The sequence below is a fragment of the Myxocyprinus asiaticus genome, chromosome 49 (assembly GCF_019703515.2).
Source record: "Myxocyprinus asiaticus isolate MX2 ecotype Aquarium Trade chromosome 49, UBuf_Myxa_2, whole genome shotgun sequence".
NCBI lineage: Eukaryota > Metazoa > Chordata > Actinopteri > Cypriniformes > Catostomidae > Myxocyprinus > Myxocyprinus asiaticus.
Genome location: NC_059392.1, coordinates 18,432,010 through 18,451,131, shown reverse-complemented (window position 1 = coordinate 18,451,131; position 19,122 = coordinate 18,432,010). Strand labels below are relative to the sequence as shown.

Below are 19,122 nucleotides of genomic sequence, written 5' to 3'. Positions count from 1 at the left end.
GTTGTCCATTTATTGTTTTTGACAGTAATTTCGTTGACGATTAAAACTGTAGTAGATAACCGTTTAAATTAGCAGGAAATCAAACGCAGCTTTTCAGTTTAAGATGTGCCGAAGAGAAACTCTTTGTAATTAAAATGTTAATGTGTCTTGTAAGAATTGCATCCTTTGCTAATCAAGCTAACAGAATTAAATTCCTGCAGGTATCATGGGAAAAGAAGGAAGACAAGCTGTGAGAAACAGCGACTATGCGGTCGCAAGGTTCAAATTCCTCGCCAAATTGCTGCTTGTACACGGCCATTTCTACTACATTAGAATAGCAACCCTTGTGCAATACTTTTTCTACAAGGTACGTTTACACATCTTTACAGCTGGACGTAATTGACATTGATTAATGCTGTTCTTATAACACTCTTTGGTTTGTTTCTTGTAGAATGTGTGCTTTATCACTCCCCAGTTTTTATACCAGTTCTTCTGTTTGTTCTCACAACAAGTAAGTCTGTCTCCCTGTCATTTATCTGTATGCATTCTGGAGTCATTTGAGTTGTTGTCTTGTATTTCATTCCATGTCATAAGTGTATTACATTTCAAGTATGTTATTAGTGGTTAGGCTAAGGCAAACAAATATTATTTTTAGTATTGCTCATACGTAGGGTTTGTTCTGATAAACCTGATCAGGGTTCTGATATTTAAATTTCAGATTTTGGGGTTTATCAGAATCAGCTTTATTGCCAAGTATGCTTACACATACAAGGAATTTGTCTTGGTGACAGGAGCTTCCAGTGTACAACAATACAAAAACAGCAGCAAGACATAGATAATACAAAATAATACGTACATACAGACACACACATACACACATACATACATACATACATACACACATACGTAGTGCAAATCTAATATAAATATGTTATCTGTTATGTACCGTGCAGATGTTTTTTTTTTTTTAAGAGGAATGAAATGGCAGAAGAGGTTGGATGTGTTGCATAAATATAAAAAAGACTAAACTGTGTATTGCACGTAGTTATTGCTCAATGGGGCAATTTAATTGGGATGGATAGCCTGAGGGAAAAAAACTGTTCCTGTGCCTGACAGTTCTGATGATCAGAGCTCTGAAGCATCGGCCAGAAGGCAACAGTTCAAAAAGGTAATGGGTAGGGTGAGTGGGGTCCAGAGTGATTTCCAGCCTTTTTCCTCACTCTGGAAGTGTATAGTTCTTGAAGGGGGGGCAGGGGGCAACCAATAATCCTCTCAGCAGTCCGAACTGTCCTTTGTAGTCTTCTGATGTCTGATTTCATAGCTGAACCAAACCAGACAGTTATTGAAGTGCAGAGGACAGACTCAATGACTGCTGAGTAGAACTGTATCAGCAGCATCTGTGGCAGGTTGAACTTCCTCAGCTGGCGAAGGAAGTACAACCTCTGCTGGGCCTTTTTCACAATGGAGTCAATGTGTGTCTCCCACTTCAGGTCCTGTGAGATGGTAGTGCCCAGGAACCTGAATGACTCCACTGCTGCCACAGTGCAGTTTAGAATGGTGAGGGGGTCAGTGTTGGGGTGTTCCTCCTAAAGTCCACAATCATCTCCACCGTTTTGAGCGTGTTCAGCTCAAGGTTGTTTTGACTGCATCAGACAGCCTGCTGTTCAACCTCCCTTCTGTATGCAGACTCATCGTCATCTCGGATGAAACTGATGATGGTGGTGTCGTCTGCAAACTTCAGGAGCTTGACAGAGTGGTCATTGGTGTAGAGGGAGAAGAGAAGTGGGGAGAGCACACATCCCTGGGGGGCACCAGTGCTGATTGTACAGGTGCTGGAAGTGAGTTTCCCCTGTCTCACAAGCTGCTGCCTGTCCATCAGAAAGCTGGTAATCCACTGACAGATAGACATGGGAACAGAGAGTTGGTGTAATTTATTCTGGAGTATAGCTGGGATGATGGTGTTGAAAGCCGAACTGAAATCCACAAAAAGGATCCTTGCATATGTCCCTGGTCTGTCCAGATGTTGCAGGATATGATGCAATCCCATGTTGACTGCATCATCCACAGACCTGTTTGCTCGATAAGCAAATTGAAGGGGATCTAGAAAGGGTCCAGTGATGTTCTTCAGGTGGGCCAACACCAGTCTCTCAAATGATTTCATGACCACAGACGTCAAGGCGACATGTCTGTAGTCATTAAGTCCTGTGGTTTTGGGTTTTTTTGGGACAGAAATAATGATTGAGCGTTTGAAGCAGCATGGGACTTCACACTGCTCCAGTGATCTATTGAAGATCTGTGTGAAGATGGGGGCCAGCTGATTAGCACAGGATCAAGGACACACTGGTGAGACATCATCTGGGCCTGAAGCTTTCCTCATCTTTTTTTCCCGAAAGACCCGGCTCACATCATCTTCACAGATCTTAAGTGCAGGTTGAGTAGCAGGAGGGGGGAGGAGGGGGGTTGCAGGAGGTGTTGGTGTGAAGTGAAGGTCAGAGTAGGTGTGGGGTGTGAGATTGGGCCTTTCAAATTCATCAAGGATGAATCTCAGTTGCCTCCACGTCTGAGACCGTCAATCTGCGCATCTTATCACTTGGCTTGTTAAACGCGTTACTGCAGAGACATATCGCGTGTGGAGGCTTCACGCTATTCTCCGCAGCATCCACGCACAACTCACCATGCGCCCCACCGAGCGAGAACCACTTTATGGTGACCACGAGGAGGTTACCACATGTGACTCTACCCTCCCTAGCAACCGGGCCAATTTGGTTGCTTAGGAGACCTGGCTGGAGTCACTCAGCACGCCCTGGATTCGAACTCGTGACTCCAGGGGTGGTGGTCAGCGTCAATACTCGCTGAGCTACCCAGGCCCCCCATCAAAGTGTTTATATTGGCTGATCAAAGAATGTTTTTTCGAGAAAAATCTGGACATTTCTGATTTTAGGGTTAAGCTTCTGGGATTTAAATTTTATATTTTAGGGTTTGTATTTCAGGATTTACAATAAATTTTGGATTTTAGGGTTAAGGCCAGTTAATACAGTATATCTGCGTTGCACCTATGCCTAGGCTCTGTGTGGTGGCCTATGCGGTGGTTTGCATTTTTAGTTCTACAGGTGCATCTCAATAAATTAGAATGTCGTGGAAAAGTTCATTTATTTCAGTAATTCAACTCAAATTGTGAAACTCGTGTATTAAATAAATTCAGTGCACACAGACTGAAGTAGTTTAAGTCTTTGGTTCTTTTCATTGTGATGATTTTGGCTCACATTTAACAAAAACCCACCAATTCACTATCTCAAAAAATTAGAATACATCATAAGACCAATAAAAAAAACATTTTTAGTGAATTGTTGGCCTTCTGGAAAGTATGTTCATTTACTGTATATGTACTCAATACTTGGTAGGGGCTCCTTTTGCTTTAATTACTGCCTCAATTCGGCGTGGCATGGAGGTGATCAGTTTGTGGCACTGCTGAGGTGGTATGGAAGCCCAGGTTTCTTTGACAGTGGCCTTCAGCTCATCTGCATTTTTTGGTCTCTTGTTTCTCATTTTCCTCTTGACAATACCCCATAGATTCTCTATGGGGTTCAGGTCTGGTGAGTTTGCTGGCCAGTCAAGCACACCAACACCATGGTCATTTAACCAACTTTTGGTGCTTTTGGCAGTGTGGGCAGGTGCCAAATCCTGCTGGAAAATGAAATCAGCATCTTTAAAAAGCTGGTCAGCAGAAGGAAGCATGAAGTGCTCCAAAATTTCTTGGTAAACGGGTGCAGTGACTTTGGTTTTCAAAAAACACAATGGACCAACACTAGCAGATGACATTGCACCCCAAATCATCACAGACTGTGGAAACTTAACTCTGGACTTCAAGCAACTTGGGCTATGAGCTTCTCCACCCTTCCTCCAGACTCTAGGACCTTGGTTTCCAAATGAAATACAGAACTTGCTCTCATCTGAAAAGAGGACTTTGGAACACTGGGCAACAGTCCAGTTCTTCTTCTCCTTAGCCCAGGTAAGACGCCTCTGACGTTGTCTGTGGTTCAGGAGTGGCTTAACAAGAGGAATACGACAACTGTAGCCAAATTCCTTGACATGTCTGTGTGTGGTGGCTCTTGATGCCTTAACCCCAGCCTCAGTCCATTCCTTGTGAAGTTCACCCAAATTCTTGAATCGATTTTGCTTGACAATCATAAGGCTGCGGTTCTCTTGGTTGGTTGTGCATCTTTTTCTTCCACACTTTTTCCTTCCACTCAACTTTCTGTTAACATGCTTGGATACAGCACTCTGTGAACAGCCAGCTTCTTTGGCAATGAATGTTTGTGGCTTACGCTCCTTGTGAAGGGTGTCAATGATTGTCTTCTGGACAACTTTCAGATCAGCAGTCTTCCCCATGATTGTGTAGCCTAGTGAACCAAACTGAGAGACCATTTTGAAGGCTCAGGAAACATTTGCAGGTGTTTTGAGTTGATTAGCTGAATGGCATGTCACCATATTCTAATTTTTTGAGAGAGTGAATTGGTGGGTTTTTGTTAAATGTGAGCCAAAATCATCACAATTAAAAGAACCAAAGACTTAAACTACTTCAGTCTGTGTGCATTGAATTTATTTAATACACGAGTTTCACAATTTGAGTTGAATTACTGAAATAAATGAACTTTTCCATGACATTCTAATATATTGAGATGCACCTGTACGTTGGTGTATCTGCGTTGTTCTGCTTGTACACAGCCAGAATGCTATGTTGAGAGAAAATGCTTTAATTTATTAAATATTTATAAATGTCATAAATAAACAAAAGCAATCTAATTCATTGATTCAGAACTATTTATTAAATTATTGTAGCATAAAAAGCCAGTTCATCAGAGTATGTGAAGATTGTTGAGATTTTGGTAATTGTTATTTATTATACAAGTTGTCTGCCATGCAGAGAGAAAATGAATTAGATGTAAACTGTATCTTTCTCCTGAGTTGCTTAAATAATAAATATTTTGGCCGAGCAGGATTTATTTTATTTTTTATTATTAATTAAATAACTACTCACTTGACCAAATCAAAATGGGTTCGTTTTAAAGCTTAGAAGCAGGACTTACAATGCAAATAGGCAATATGCCCAACTCTTACTAGGTGCTTTTTAATTCACTGTTAAATTAGAAGTGTTCCATTTTCATTATTGACTGGACACTATACTGTCAAACATAAGGTCAAAACGTCATACAGATCGGAAAGGTCTGAAGTAGACAAAAAACTTTTTTTTTTACTCATACATTATATATTGGTATGTTAAAGTTTTGAGGACAGAGTTTTCATGAAACATAAATGGAATATAAAAACAGCTCACAATTAAAAGGAGTCCAAATACAATATGATATGATGCCTAGATCTTAAAATAATCTGGGAGAAAATGTGACGTTACATTTCAAGTAATTTTGTAGTTGAGTACTACTACAGAGTAACTGATTACTTGAAATTTTGAATTTAAGTTAAAAAAAATGAGCACTATGCAAAAACAAGATAAAAAAAAAAAGAAAAACATTGCACTCACACAAACATATATTCCAAGTCTTCTGAAGCGATACAGTCACTTCAAATAATGGCAGAATTTTCTTTTAAGGTGAACTAACGGCAAGATTTAGGTGAAAGAAAAATGTTCAGTGTTACTCACGGCAGGCAAAGGCACAAAGGAAAATTAAACTGCAATATTCAAGTAGTGTTTTTATTATTTGAATATTTAAAGCTGAACGAGTACTTGATTAATGGATTACTTGTGCACATACCTATCTCAGATATCGTTTTATCATCCTAGGGGAGGGCCTTTGGTTACAAAGCAGACTAATCACAGCTGTTGTGGTCTGCATAGACGCAACACATTGTTAAATTTTTGGAGAGGTGCACGCCATGCTACAGCTTAGGCTATGTCGGTAATGCTGTAGCTATGCGTTGCCTACGGCTTAGGTTAGACGCAGAAGTATAATTCAACCTTCAGGTTTCTAAGATTTACATTTCAGATTTGAGGGTTAAGAATTTGAACAAACTCCTAACCCTAAGTATTGAACTGAGGTGCATAACTTGTCCTGCACCGTTTGTGCTACTGACATGAATGATGCAGATTCCTCATATAATGTAATAATAATAATTACATAACCTAATATCTGGATTCTGTATTCATAGCTAGAGACCAGAATATCATAGACTTAGATATGGTGTCTTTTATCAGAAAGCAACCACCCAAAACAACCTATTAAACAAATAGCAAACTCTAGCAATCACTCAGAACACCCTATCAAACACATATCAACACAATTGCAGCCACCTAGAACACACTAGCAACCACATAGCAACATCTAGGCAACCACCCAGAATATTCAGAAAATTTGTACAAAAATCTTTACAATACATGTCATTCTTCCTCAGACTGTGTATATAGAGTTTTTCCTATTATGTTAGGTCTAATCTATGTTACATAGCTCAAGACTTTAACAGAAGCTAACTTGTGAAGTCTGAAGGTTACAGTGTGGCCTTTGGCTGCTGATGAAGTGTGATTTCTCAGGCGCTAGTGTGATTTTCAGTGTGGATGCCAGATATGTTTTCTTGTGTTTTGCAGACGCTCTATGACAGCGTGTATTTGACGCTGTATAATATCTGCTTCACTTCTCTGCCCATACTGGTGTACAGTCTGTTTGAGCAGCTCGTTCACCCACATGTGCTGCAGAGCAAACCAGCACTTTACAGGTAAAACATCACAAGATACCTTTGTGACTTTCTCACTTAAAAGATTTTATTTCCTCAAAAATCAAGTTGATCATGTCTCTTAATATCTGACCCTTCATCAGAGACATCAGTAAAAACTCCCTGCTGTCCTTCAAAACCTTTTTGTACTGGACGCTCCTGGGCTTCTGCCATGCCTTCATATTCTTCTTTGGGTCTTACATCCTGATGGGAGAAGACACCACGCTGATGGGAAACGGACAGGTCAGCATCTCACTTGTACAGGACTTCCTCTCTTCGGCTTTATAAATCAAGCACCAGAGTTTCACTTCTGTTCTATCATTTAAGCCCTGTTTTTCTGTGGCAGTACTGTTCTTTTGTTGGCATGAAAGTTCTTTGATATCTTTCACATGAAGTGTTTTGTATAGATTGCAGAGATGCTTCTAATCTTAATTATGTTGCTAGAAGTACTTAAGAAAATCAATGCACTTTGTTAGACATTAATAACCCTTACTTAGCCTTAGTGGCTATTGATTAACTCTAGTTTGCAGACACAAAGCATCAATCCTCAAAGTAATTACACCGTTATCTGCCACATTTGAAACTTATTCACTCTGTTCCAAAACCCAGTGAGCTGCCTATTTAGACAGCATTATAAGGCATTATAGTCACGCTGTTGACGTGAAAGCTGTTCCAAATGGTGGGCAGTGTTTAGGAAAATCAAAGAAAGAATGGGTGTGATGTCATTTCTAACAAAATCTGTCCAAAAAAAAGGTGTTTTCGAGTTTGCTGCGGTGGTTTGAAACTTTCAGGAAAACGTTGTTCCAGCTGTTAAACACCTGACAGCCATTGTTCCATGTTACCAGATGCTCCACCTACTTTCACACCTACATCTTTTTCCGGTTCATTTATTCAGTCACACCCTGTCTACACCGGGGGCGTCTGTTGGCTCAACATGATTCCAGTTTGTCAATCTGCCACAACGGCTTGAGGCTGTCTACACTGGATTTGTCGAAGTGAACCTTCTAAACCATTTATTTGTCTTTTGGCAGGAGCCAGCGCATACTGTGCAAAATGGTTCAGGACATCTGTATACTGTCGGCACGACATGCTGCAATGGCCTCTTCCAGTGTAGACAGCTTCGATGATTATAATGGGATCTATTTGCTTTTGACGCCACTCACTGGTAGCGTCTGGTGTAGACGTTGTCAGTCGAAATCACACGTAACAGCTTGAAAACACTGGAGCGCAAATTTACCACATCTTTGCGATTGTGTAGAGAGACTAGTCGCAGATGCTACAACGGATTTCAAACCAGCTAGATATCTAGAAGCCTTGTTGTCAGGTGTACGCACTGTCCCGACAAGCGAGAGACCGACAATGAGCCATATCCAATGAAATATAGAGAGTGATGTAGATTCAAAATATAATATTTAATTAAATACAAAAAAGTAATGCTAAAAGAGTTTACTACTTTGCACAACAATTGCTTATTATTTAATGCTTATTAAAATATTGCATTGTTAACTTGGCAACATGCTAATTACGGAGTTTATTAAAATAAATTGCAACACGAGTCTCCTACTCGCATTAAGTGCGCTATTCGTGAGTTGCTGCCTGTGTAGAGTGTTCCAAAGTTAAAAATAAATCCAAGTTCATGGACAAAGCATGAGAAATGTTGATTAAAATATATATATATATTTAATTGAATACTACAAAATATCATTAAAATAGTTTAATCTAATTGAAAGCAGACTGTTTTACCCAACAATTGCTTTTAACCATTTAGGCTTATTAGAGTGTCGCATCATTAGCAACATGCCAATTCCAAACTCTATTAAAATCAAATTTGAGTTGAATCTCTTATACACTTTTTGTTAAGTGTGCTATTTGTCACTTGTGAGGTTCAATTTCGGTTAGGATGCTTCCTTAGAAGGTAGGTATCTATGTAGGCAGTAGGTAGCGAGACGGCTCACTAAGCTTTGGAACAGAGCCCTTGTTAGGATTTTGTCATTTACTTCCTTTCTTATCCACATTCTCTTTTTTTTCTGCTTATCTCTCTCTTTCTCCTTCTTGCTGTGCATGCTCTCAGATTTTGCGAGCTAGCAGGCAACTGGTAAGAGTTGATTGAATTCCAGTTGATGCATGTGTCCTTTATAATGACCAGCTGTCTGTGTGGTTTGGTTTAGCACTCATGGCACAAGTTCCTTTGATCAGTATTCTTTTGATACGCTGCCATCCTCAATTAAAGTGGTGAACAACAACAAGATCTGGAGGCGCGCTCTCTCTGTTTTTGCATGCCAGCAAATAGCTTCCGACAAGCTGGTCTCTCTATCTGATATAAAGCTGTTATATAATATATCATTTATGACGTGTTTTATTTGGAATAAATTGAAACCCTGAAATTTGCCTGGCAGAGCTGTTCCACGCAACATGTTAACAAGATGCTGGGATAATTATCAGCCCTCTGAGTTTTGAAAGAGTTTCTTTCTTTCTTGCAGATGTTCGGAAACTGGACGTTTGGCACTTTAGTTTTCACTGTGATGGTTATTACAGTAACGCTGAAGGTAAGGTGAAATGTTTGAATGTATTGTAATTGGCTTTTTGAAAGAAATGTGAGCTTTGTTAATTGTGACCTCTCTGCTCACAGCTGGCCTTAGAGACACACTTTTGGACGTGGATGAATCACTTTGTCACATGGGGGTCCATCACCTTCTACTTCATCTTCTCCTTATTTTACGGTGGCATCATCTGGTACTGTATGCCCCTGTGAACAAACACTGCTGCTGAGTTCAGTTTGTGCTGGAAATTTTCAGGAATTTGATTTCATTTGAAAGGTTACTTCTGAACTTTAAAGTTGTTTTCCCACTTCAGGCCCAAAGTGCCGTAACCACAATAGACACTGGAGCCACCACCATTGTGGAATGTGTTGCCCTCAATATTCAGATCAATGGTCAACAAATAGCCTATGGGTTTTCAGTGGCCCATTAAAAAACACTTTCCCCCAAATACTTGAAAAGTACCAGTAGTTATTTATTGTTACTAACCCTAAAGCACTAAATTATTGCAACACTGTCATAGTAAGTTTGGAATACATTATAGTTGATAATTTAGTAAAAATAATGCATTAAAAAATGAACTGAATAAATCATGCCCCCTGACCATACGTAAGTTATGCAATAAGGAATTTCCTACCATTGGGGAAATTCAAGCTTAAAGTACCACCTTTATGTTTTTGTGACTCTCAGTCAGCAGAGGGCAGTCAGCACAGCTCCTGTTGTACAGGCAATGCGCAGCTGTTCAAAAAGCTAGCTGAATGGAGCAGAGTGCAGGGGTCTGGAGACGCAATTATTAAAGTTTCAAAAGCATTTAATTTGACACAGTGTACTAAAAACACAGTATTTATTGAGAGAAAAGCACACTAGCCGTTTCCACTATCAGGACAAATGAGGGCGTGCCAGGGCCAGTTGCATTCCCACTGTCACTTCAAGGCTTCATCGTGCTGCCTCGGGGGTTCCTTGGGGCCAATGGCTAAGCACCTTTGGCCCGCTGATTACCCTTGGGCCAGAGAAGGCCAACTGGGGATTGAGACAAGGTCATTGTCAAAGGCGGAATTTCGCTGAGTCAGGTCTCGCTTTCCACCAAGCAAAACCAAAATAAGCACAAAAAAAAACAGCAGGGCTAGCTAGTCTCCAGAGTCTGATATATGAGCTTGAGCTTTCCTCTTGCTTGTGAAATGGACAGGGTGTGTGACGTTGGCACCAAGGCGGTGTATTAAGGGCGGACTTTAGGGCAACACTGCCGGGCTATTGGCCCGATGGTGGGAATGCGGATCGATTTTGGTCTCGTGGCTCCAGGTCCGAGGCTATTGGCCCCAGCTGACCAGTTGATAGCCCTGTCTCGCACTGGCCCGATTTTTGAAACGTGGCTTTTGAAAACCAGTGAAACACGATGCAACCACAATGAGACGCTGTAAGAGAGTCCTTCTGAAACATGTATGTATAGTCCAACAATAATAGCGTAGATGCAGCGCAAGACTGTGAGAACAGCCCAAGTCTATCTAGAATAGATTGACAAACTCAATTGCAAAATATATGGCTGTAGGCCAGTGATTGGCTTAGGTTTAATGATATGGAAATAAAACAATGTATTGGCTTCTAAAACCACTTTTTGTATTGTCTAATTATTACTTTACTCGTTTGACAATAATGTAATGTCTTTTGAATTTTCTGAATTGTATATTTCAGAATAAATACAAGTTATATTTTTATATTGTTTCTATTATATATTATATTTATAATTATCTTGATTATTATGAATTGTGTTATTTTGGACTTCTTTAGCAAATATTCATATATGCGATCACTTGCGATTAATTTGATTAATTATCATTTTAATAAATTAATCAATTGACAGCCCTGGAATTTTTCTACAGGTTGGCCCAAAAAAAATGGGTCCATTATGTCTGATAGCTTATATCTTAAAAATGCATAAAGGCGTTTGCACGATTTTTGACATACTTCTACGACAAAGGATTTACTTATTTACTTGAAGCAAGTTGTTGCTCGTGATGATGTAACAGTGATGTGATTTTGTTGTGTACAAAAAGTTGTAGAAGTACGCCAAAAATCCTGCAAACACCATTATGCATTTTTAAGATACAGTGCATCCGGAAAGTATTCACAGCGCTTCACTTTTTCCACATTTTGTTATGTTACAGCCTTATTCCAAAATGGATTAAATTCATTATTTTCCTCAAAATTCTACAAACAATACCCCATAATGACAACATGAAAGTTTGTTTGAAATCTTTGCAAATGTATTAAAAATAAAAAACGAAAAAATCACATGTACATAAGTATTCACAGCCTTTGCTCAATACTTTGTTGAAGCACCTTTGGCACCAATTACAGCCTCACTCTTTTTGAGTATGATGCCACAAGCTTGGCACACCTATTTTTGGGCAGTTTCTCCCATTCTTCTTTGCAGGACCTCTCAAGCTCCATCAGGTTGGATGGGGAGCATCGGTGCACAGCCATTTTCAGATCTCTCCAGAGATGTTCAATCGGGTTCAAGTCTGGGCTCTGGCTGGGCCACTCAAGGACATTCACAGAGTTGTCCCGGAGCCACTCCTTTGTTATCTTGGCTGTGTGCTTAGGGTCGTTGTCCTGTTGGAAGATGAACCTTCACCCCAGTCTGAGGTCCAGAGCGCTCTGGAGCAGGTTTTTATCAAGGATGTCTCTGTACATTGCTGCATTCATCTTTCCCTCGATCCTGACTAGTCTCCCAGTTCCTGCCGCTGAAAAACATCCCCACAGCATGATGCTGCCACCACCATGCTTCACTGTAGGGATGGTATTGGCCAGGTGATGAGCGGTGCCTGGTTTCCTCCAGACATGACACTTGCCATTCAGGCCAAAGAGTTCAATCTTTGTTTCTCATGGTCTGAGAGTCCTTCAGGTGCCTTTTGGCAAACTCCAGGTGGGCTGTCATGTGCCTTTTACTGAGGAGTGGCTTCCGTCTGGCCGCTCTACCATACAGGCCTGATTGGTGGAGTGCTGCAGAGATGGTTGTTCTTCTGGAAGGTTCTCCTCTCTCCACAGAGAAATGCTGGAGCTCTGTCAGAGTGACCATCGGGTTCTTGGTTACCTCCCTGACTAAGGCCCTTCTCCCCCGATCGCTCAGTTTGAGCTCTAGGAAGAATCCTGGTGATTCCAAACTTCTTCCATTTATGGATGATGGAGGCCACTGTGCTCATTGGGACCTTCAATGCTGCATAAATTTTTCTGTACCCTTCCCCAGATCTGTGCCTTGATACAATCCTGTCTCGGAGGTCTACAGACAATTCCTTGGACTTCATGGCTTGGTTTGTGCTCTGACATGCACTGTTAACTGTGGGACCTTATATAGACAGGTGTGTGCCTTTCCAAATCATGTCCAATCAACTGAATTTACCACAGGTGGACTCCAATCAAGTTGTAGAAACATCTCAAGGATGATCAGTGGAAACAGGATGCACCTGAGCTCAATTTTGAGTGTCATGGCAAAGGCTGTGAATACTTACGTACATGTGATTTTTTTTCGGTTTTTATTTTTAATAAATTTGCAAAGATTTCAAACAAACTTCTTTCACATTATCATTATGGGGTATTGTTTGTAGAATTTTGAGTAAAATAATGAATTTAATCCATTTTGGAATAAGTCTGTAACATAACAAAATGTGGATACTTTCCGGATGCACTGTATGAGCAATCAAACATAGTGACCCTGTTTTTTTTTGTTTTTTGTTTTGTTTTTTGGGCCTCCCTGTATTTATAATTTGAATAGATAACTTGGCCCATAGTAAATTACACATAATAATAGATAAAAAATTATGACATTTATGTCAACATGTTTTGAATCAACCCTGTCACGTTCAAAATTATTATAATGTCACCTCCTTAAATGTGATGTCAGAAAGATCAAACCATTGTTTTTAAAGCGGGACAGTTGAACAGAAAGTGGGACAAAGACAAATTCTGCATTTTTCCTTTTAAATTAGTTTAATTTAAATCATGATTGACTTTTAAATTAGTTTAAATTAACTAACTGAATTAAAAAAGGATAAACAATTTCTACTAATGTACTGTAGATAGTTCTAGTTTGTCACGTGTGTGTGTAAGAGGGAAGCATCAAGAACCATGTCTGCATTTCCCTTCTAAATAGTTTTATTGAATTTTCTTTGATTTGTTGCTGATAACAGTTTAATGTTTGACAATGGATCTGGTCTTTTGAGCTCTTGTGCTCAATATTTGACTTTACAGTAATTTTATTTTAAGCAAACTCATTACTGGAAATTTGACAGCACTATGAAAAGCTTATCCGGCTTGTTAATTTAAACTAATTGGAGTCTAATTGACGTTCTTTTCTCGTTAGGCCGTTTCTTCACACACAAGACATGTACTTCGTCTTCGTCCAGCTGCTGTCAAGCGGCTCAGCCTGGTTTGCCATCATCATTATCATCGTCACATGTCTTTTTCCTGATGTCATCAAGAAAGTCTTTTACAGACACCTGCAGCCAACCAGCACGCAGAAATCACAGGTGAGTTGCATTTCTACCATAAACACAATCCTGAATCAGTTTTAGATTTCTTATCGAAAATAAATGTTAAAAACCATATGTAGGTTTTTTAATCACTCTACCTTTTAATATATACTGCCTGGCTAAAAAAAAAAGTCGCCGGTTGGCGTGTTTGCAGTGTTATTATCTGGGGTTGCTTCAACTGGTCAGGTCTAGGCTGAGCAACGTATTGCGGTGATAAAATGAAGTCAACTGACTACCTGAATGACCAGGTTATCCCATCAATGAATTTTTTTCATCCCTGACGGCACGGGCATATTCCAGGATGACAATGCCAAGATTCTTCGGGCTCAAATTGTGAAAGAGTGATTCAGGGAGCATGAGAAATCATTTTTACACATCAATTGGCCACCACAGAGTCCTGACATTAACTCCACTGAAAGTCTTTGGGATGTGCTGGAGAAGACTTTTATGGAGTGGTTCGACTCTCCCGTCATCAATACAAGATCTCGGCCAAAAATTAATGCAGCTCTGGGCAGAAATAAATGTTGTGACGTTGCATAAGGTTGTCGAAACAATGCCACAACGAATGTGCGCTGTAATCAAAGTCGATCCAAAGAAATATTAGAGTGTGCATCTTTTTTTTTTTTTGGCCTGGCAGTGTATTTTAACTTGCTTTTTGCCATGAAAATAGCCTTGGAAGCTGGCATGGCATAAAATCACTAACCAACTAACTAACTACTTAACTAGCTAACTCTACCATAAACACAAGAGATGGAGTGATTGAGAATTGTGTGTGTCATTGTGCACTGATCCAGTTCAAATCAAAGCATGTGGCTCTTTTTACCGCATGAGTTCTCCCCAACAGCCCACTTTCACTTAATCTCACAAACTCACTCACTTAGACATATACAGCACTCATCTTGGTAATAAAGAGCTTCTGCAGTGCAAACTCTATTATTATACAGCAGCACTCTGGATTCTCGCAGGAAATGTTAACACCTTGTGTGGGTGAATTATGCCAGGGTTTTAGTGCCATACTGTTTTTTTTGTTTGTTTTTTTTTATAGCACTGAGACTGTGTGCCTTTGCTTATCTTTATTGTTAACTTCCTGTAAGTAGTTCTTTGTGTGAAAAGCACTTCCTCTGATGTTCTTACAGCATCAGTTTGCAAGGCTCCAGACTGCGACTAAAATGGTTGCAAATGCGACCAAAAATAATTGATTGTGTCTATAATTTTAAATCTAGTCACCACTGGCGACAGTCTCGTCAGATATCATCTTGTGAGTTACTGAATATACAGACGTGCTCAAATTTGTTGGTACCCTTACAGCTCATTGAAATAATCCTTCATTCCTCCTGAAAAGTGATTAAATTAAAAGCTATTTTATCATGTATACTTGCATAGAATAAAGCAAAGAAGCTGTGAAAAGCGATGAATTACTGCTGATTCTACAAAGTTATTCTAAAATGGCCTGGACACATTTGTTGGTACCCCTTAGAAAAGAAAAATAATTGGATTATAGTGATATTTCAAACTAATTAGTTTCTTTAATTAGTATCACACATCTCTTTAATCTTGTAATCAATCATTCAGCCTATTTAAATGGAGAAAAGAAGTCACTGTGCTGTTTGGTATCATTGTGTGCACCACACTGAACATGGACCAGAGAAAGCAAAGGAGAGAGTTGTCTGAGGAGATCAGAAAGACAATAATAGACAAGCATGGTAAAGGTAAAAGCTACAAGACCATCTCCAAGCAGCTTGATGTTCCTGTGACAACAGTTGCAAATATTATTAAAAATATTAATAAGTTTAAGGTCCATGGAACTGTAGCCAACCTCCCTGGTCGCAGCCGCAAGAGGAAAATCAGAAGGATAGTGCGAATGGTTAAAAAGAACCAAGGATAACTGCCAAAGAGTTACAAGCTGAACTCCAAGGTGAAGGTATGTAGTGTCTGATCGCACCATCCGTCGCTTTTTGAGCGAAATTGGGCTCCATAGAAGAAGACCCAGGAGAACTCCACTTTTGAAAGTAAAACATAAAAAAGCCAGACTGGAATTTACTAAAATGCATATTGACAAGCCACAATCCTTCTGGGAGAATGTCCTTTGAACAGATAAGTCAAAACTGGAGCTTTTTGGCAAGTCACATCAGCTCTATATTCACAGACGAAAAAATGAAGCTTTCAAAGAAAAGAACACCATACCTACAGTGAAATATGGAGGAGGCTCAGTTATGTTTTGGGGCTGCTTTGCTGCACCTGGCACAGGGTGCCTTGAATCTGTGCAGGGCACAATGTAATCTCAAGACTATCAAGGCATTCTGGAGCGAAACGTACTGCCCAGTGTCAGAAAGCTGTCTCAGTTGCAGGTCATGGGTCCTCCAACAGGATAATGACCCAAAACACACAGCTAAAAGCACCCAAGAATGGATAAGAACAAAACATTGGACTATTCTGAAGTGGCCTTCTGTGATTCCTGATCTGAATCCTATCGAACATCTATGGAAAGAGCTGAAACTTGCAGTCTGGAGAAGGCACCCATCAAATCTGAGACAGCTGGATGCAGTTTGCTCAGGAAGAGTGGGACAAACTACCTGATAACAGGTGCAGAAATCTCATTGAGAGCTACAGAAAACATTTGATTGCAGTGATTGCCTCTAAAGGTTGAGCAACAAAATATTAGGTAAAGGATCCCATCATTTTTGTCCATGCCATTTTCATTTTTTTTTTTTATTATTTACAATATTATGTTGAATAAAAAAATAAAAAGCAAAGTCTGATTTCTATTAAATATGGAATAAACAATGGTGGATGCCAATTACTTTTGTCAGTTTCATGTTATTTCACAGAAAATTGTGCATTCTTCGATTTTTGTGGAGGGGTACCAACAAATTTGAGCACATCTGTATTTTTAGAATGCGCACAACCAGTGTGTCTCGCGCCGCTTTTTACCCATTCTGTTTCTGATGAGCTCGCTGCACCGCATGCAAAAACAAACCCAGCGCGAGAGTCGTGAACAAATTACTCTTTTGAACCAGATTTGAACTCAGAAGCTCAGGTTAGCAGTTGGAATCAGATTCACTTTCTCAGTGAATCAGCCGTCACAACTGGGAGTGTAGACATTTCAAAATAAGAGTCCCATGTGTATTTCGGGCTTATTTATAATTAAAAGTCCCGTATTGTGTGCCACTTTTTATTCTTCTGGTAATTATTGATTGGGATTGGTGTAGCACAATAAACTGCATCTGGGATTTCATTCAATTTGCACTCTTTTGTAGTGTCTGGGGCCATCCAGTAACAGTAAAAAAAGACTAAGGCAATATTTTAAAACAATTTACATATATATATATATATATATATATATATATATATATATATATATATATATATATATATATATATATACTTCAGTATTGTGAACCGAATCGTGAGATGAGTAAACCGTTACACCCGTACTAACCAGCCAAGATTGATCGCTTTGTTTCTATTTCAGCAGCGTCACTGGTCCGAAATCCCTTTCACAACAGTACATTAAAGTAGGGCTGGGCAATATATCGAATATTTCGAGATTATCACGATTATTTTGCTAGTGATACAAAATTTATATTGTGAACAGCTTTACAGAAAATTATACTTCAAAAGAAAAACCTGTAATATAGTAATGTCTTCAATTCATAATAGTGCGGTTTTAAAAAAAAAAAAAGACATGATTGTAATTTGTGCCTTAAAATAAATAATAGAAAATAATTATATTTGTATTTAGACCCCCAGTGAGCAAGCTTAAGGCAACTATGGCAAGGAACACAAAACTCCATAAGATGTTGGTAAAAGGAGAAAAATAATCTTGAGGGAAACCAGGCTCACTGTGTGGGCAAGTTCCCCTCTGGCTAAACAGCATGAATATAATGCCAATATTAGTTATTTATGTGTATTACAAGTCAAGATTTAAAATTAGTAAACTAAGTGTTAGGGGCCAATGTTTAAACAAAAAAGATATTGTATTAACTGTAAGATTAATGACTAAAGTCTTAGAATTTACATTCTTAACTGTGGAAGTGCAAACGTGTCTATTGATATTTGGCTGATGAAGGCTGCAATTAATTTATTATCTACGTATTCCATTTTAAGAGTGTAGTCCATCCTTTGACCAAGGTGATGCAGGCAGAGGTCAGTAACATGCACTGCAGTTCGACTGTAAGCTTGTGGCAGATTAATTTCCGGTGGAGTCCATTTTAAGTCCAAGTTTCAGGCAGTGTCCAGTGAAGTATCCGTATCAGGATACGTATCCTGAGGTTAAGATAGGGAAACAAATAAAATAAAAATTGGCGTAGATGCCATTCACTTTAAAACAGGATTATTGAATATGAGATGGGTTTCCGGTTCCGGCAGACCTAATTAATGCAGCATAACTATGAGTTGATAGATAAATTAGGTGTATGCCTGGCTGAAAAGATGAGTCTTTAGTCTAGACTTAAACTGAGAGAAGACTATTCCATAATTTAGGAGCCAAATAGAAAAGGATCTACCTCCTTTTTTGGATTTTGATATTCTAGGTATTAGTAACAGGCGAGAATTTTGCGATCTTAGTGAACGTGATGGAATATATTGTGATAGAATGTCACATAAGTACTGTGGAGCTAGACCGTTCAATGCTTTGTAAGTAGTTAGAAGTATTTTAAAATTAATACGAAATTTAACAGGTAGCCAATGTAGCGATGCTAAGATCATATTTCTTGGTTCTAGTCAGCACTCTAGCTGCTGCATTTTGAACTGAAGTTTTGAACCTGCAGGACATCCCAGTAATGCATCACAATAATCTAGTCTTGAGGTCATGAACGCATGAATTAGTTTTTCGGCATTAGAAAAAGAGAGCATGTGTCGTATCTTAGCAATATTTCTGAGATTGAAGAATGCTGTTTTACAAACATTATAAATGTGGTTTTCAAAGGACAGATTGCCATCAAATATAACACCTAAGTTCTTCACTGTAGAAGATGACGTGACAGTACATCCATCAAGAGTCAAATGATTTATTTTTTTGGGGCCTATAATTAGTACCTCTGTTTTGTCAGAATTGAGTAGAAGGAAATTTCTAGCCATCCAATCTTTGATATCATTGATACAAACTTGGAGAATTGTGAAATTTTGTCAGGTTTCAAGGAAATATAAAGTTCTATAAAGCTATCGTTGGCTTAACAGTGAAAACTAATTCCACGGTTCCTGATAATGTCTTTTAGGGGAAGCATATATAAGGAGAAAAGTAGAGGCCCTAAAACTGATCCCTGTGGCATTCCATACTTAACTTTATTTTGGTCTGACAATTCCTCATTTACACAGACAAAGTGATAGCGGTCAGATAAATAGGACCTAAACGAAGC

The 19,122-nt window shown here is 39.2% G+C and overlaps 1 protein-coding gene across 10 annotated transcripts in view; it reads left to right on the top strand.

Moving 5' to 3' along the window:
* LOC127438127 (phospholipid-transporting ATPase IF-like) overlaps window positions 1–19,122 on the top strand; it is a 105,590-nt gene that overhangs the window by 66,740 nt on the left and 19,728 nt on the right. For 5 of the 10 annotated variants that reach the window (XR_007896650.1, XM_051693441.1, XM_051693435.1 and 2 more), the window contains 8 exons: window positions 201–346; window positions 431–490; window positions 6,578–6,705; window positions 6,807–6,945; window positions 8,774–8,797; window positions 9,183–9,248; window positions 9,332–9,435; window positions 13,597–13,762. Coding sequence is in view for 6 of the 10 variants with exons in the window: in XM_051693441.1 (XP_051549401.1) it covers window positions 201–346; window positions 431–490; window positions 6,578–6,705; window positions 6,807–6,945; window positions 8,774–8,797; window positions 9,183–9,248; window positions 9,332–9,435; window positions 13,597–13,762 (833 nt within the window). In the remaining 4 variants the exon portion in view is untranslated. Of the gene's footprint in view, window positions 1–200; window positions 347–430; window positions 491–6,577; window positions 6,706–6,806; window positions 6,946–8,773; window positions 8,798–9,182; window positions 9,249–9,331; window positions 9,441–13,596; window positions 13,763–19,122 lie in introns of all 10 variants that reach the window. The other 5 variants (XR_007896653.1, XR_007896651.1, XR_007896652.1 and 2 more) reach the window with 2 other exon arrangements.